Genomic DNA, 2,189 nt, shown 5'->3' on the forward strand with positions numbered 1-2,189 from the left:
GAAAACGGTCATATCTCAGCCAGAAAATGGTTTATAAATATGGGGGGAAAAAAATCATAAATATGTCACTTCGGCCTATAAGTCACAGGGCATGTAAATTATGCAACAAACCTTGACATATAGGATGGAAAATACGGCCCTTGGGGTCCACTGTCCAGGAAAATGGGGAATGTGGTAAAGAGGTGAAAAAAAGAGTCCAGATAGGATGGAGTGGACGGAGAAAAGTTTCAGGAGTGATTTGTGACAAAGGGGCGTCAGCAAAGGTCAAAGGAAAAGTTTACAGGACAGTGGTGAGATCAGCTATGTTGTATGGTCTGGAGACAGAGACATGGACAAAAAAACAGGAGAAAGAACTGGAGGTGACAGAAATGAAGATGTTGAGGTTCTCCTTAGGAGCGACAAGGATGAGACATTAGGAATGAGATCATCAGAGGTACAGCACAGGCTGAACAACTGAGAGATAAAGTTAGAGAGACCAGACTGAGATGGTTTGGACATGTCCAGAGGAGGGACAGTGGGTATATTGGTAGAAGGATGTTAGAAATGCAGCTGCATGAAAAAAAAACAAAGAGGAGATATATGGATGCAGTTAGAGAGGACATGGAGGTAGATGGAGTGAGGACAGAGGATGCAGAGGACAGAGTGAAATGGATGGAGGAGGATGACTCGCTGTGGCGATCCCTGAAGAGGGGAAAGCTGAAAGAAGACGAAGAAGGTTGACGAGATAGTTTGCCAACAGAAAGTCACAAGCAAAAAGATTATTGTTCATTTGCCTTTTGAGAGCGGGAAATGAAAAGCAGCCGAGTGTGATTTAGTCATATGGTATTTTATTGAACAGATATCTGTTTTGTAATTTATGAGTCAAATATTCACTGTTTTTATTTTTCAGGATATTATAAGTGGTTCATCATAGTTCATGTCCACGATGCCTTCACTGACTATGGTTCTATGGAGTGCTTTCTGCCTCCATTTGCTCTGGGACAAGTTGACAGGTGAGACGTTTTGTTTACAGAGAGATGATAACTCGTTAATTTAACAGAATGTGTCAAATGTGATTTTCTTTCATTTAAATCGTTTTATTTTGGGTCAAACTGAAGCGATCACATTGTTAATCTGAGATGTTTTCCACTCCTCTTCGGCACAAGTTTAGGCAAAAACATAAAAATATATACTTTAGTCTAAAGAGCTTGTAAGTTTTCATTCATGTTAATTTATTATTTTACACTATGGACCATCAGACATAATAATAAAATATATTATTTCAGTCTTACAGTCATTTAGAGTGAAGGTTTTCACACTTTCTGCTCCTCCTCAGCTCCAACTCGGGTGTGCTCACCGACTGATCCGATGGGAGCGCAGCATCCAGTCCTGGCTCTGCTGGAGAGGTTTCAGACAATTCAGGGTTGTGTGGCAAGAGAGCACGGCCACAAGGAAACCCATGTTGTTGCACTGGAGAGGGGAGACAAAAGCTCGGAGAACAAGGTATAGATAAACTGTCTCAAATACCACACACTAAGAACTGATGGGTTAAAAACAACCCAATTAGCCCAAAGCTGGGTAAAGCTGGGTGGTTTAGGGTTAATTTATGAATTTGACCAAACATACTGGGTTAGGTTTTCTATTCAAACAGTAGAACAAATAACTAATTTGTAAAATTAGATATAATAAAAAGTTTTGTTAAAAAGAACAACCCAAAATCTACCTTGCTAGAGAAAAAAAACGCTTGAGTTAATCCTAACTAGCACTAACCGTTATTAGCATCAGATTTGCAATGACTTTGTTACTACTCTGAGCGAAATTTTGTTTTGTGAATTTTGAGACATTTTGGAAACTCCCTTCTGAATTCTGTTACAATTAGTTGCAAGATTGACTTAAGTCATGTAACTACATCGTCTTCTCAACAAATGCTGTCATTTTGTAAAACCCTTGTATTCAGTTTGTGGTTGAAAAGGTACATCTGTAAAAAGTTCAGTCAGTTCAAACAACGTTCCAAAAACAGTAATTTTATCCACAAATCTCTAATTAAACATCCAGATGGTAAAATCTAAATCAAATTTTTAACAACAAAGAGTTTTGTTTTGCTTTGTTTTGTTTTACTTTGAGAATATATAAACCAGGGCTATTCTGCTAAACTGCTCAGGGGGCCACAGTTTCTGAAAGCCAACAGCTCGGGGGCCGGACATCCAGCA

General features: G+C 39.0%; 1 protein-coding gene across 1 annotated transcript in view; it reads left to right on the top strand.

The window, feature by feature from the left end:
* The first annotated feature begins 925 nt into the window (after positions 1-925).
* The window catches only part of engl (endoglin, like), a 29,974-nt gene continuing 28,710 nt past the window's right edge, over positions 926-2,189 (top strand). The window contains exons 1-2 of the mRNA XM_037689346.1: positions 926-992; positions 1,316-1,482. Of these exons, the coding sequence (XP_037545274.1) occupies positions 926-992; positions 1,316-1,482 (234 nt within the window). The remainder of the gene's footprint in view (positions 993-1,315; positions 1,483-2,189) is intronic.

This window comes from Nematolebias whitei, chromosome 15 (genome assembly GCF_014905685.2).
Source record: "Nematolebias whitei isolate Nwh7 chromosome 15, NemWhi1, whole genome shotgun sequence".
NCBI classification, from domain to species: domain Eukaryota; kingdom Metazoa; phylum Chordata; class Actinopteri; order Cyprinodontiformes; family Rivulidae; genus Nematolebias; species Nematolebias whitei.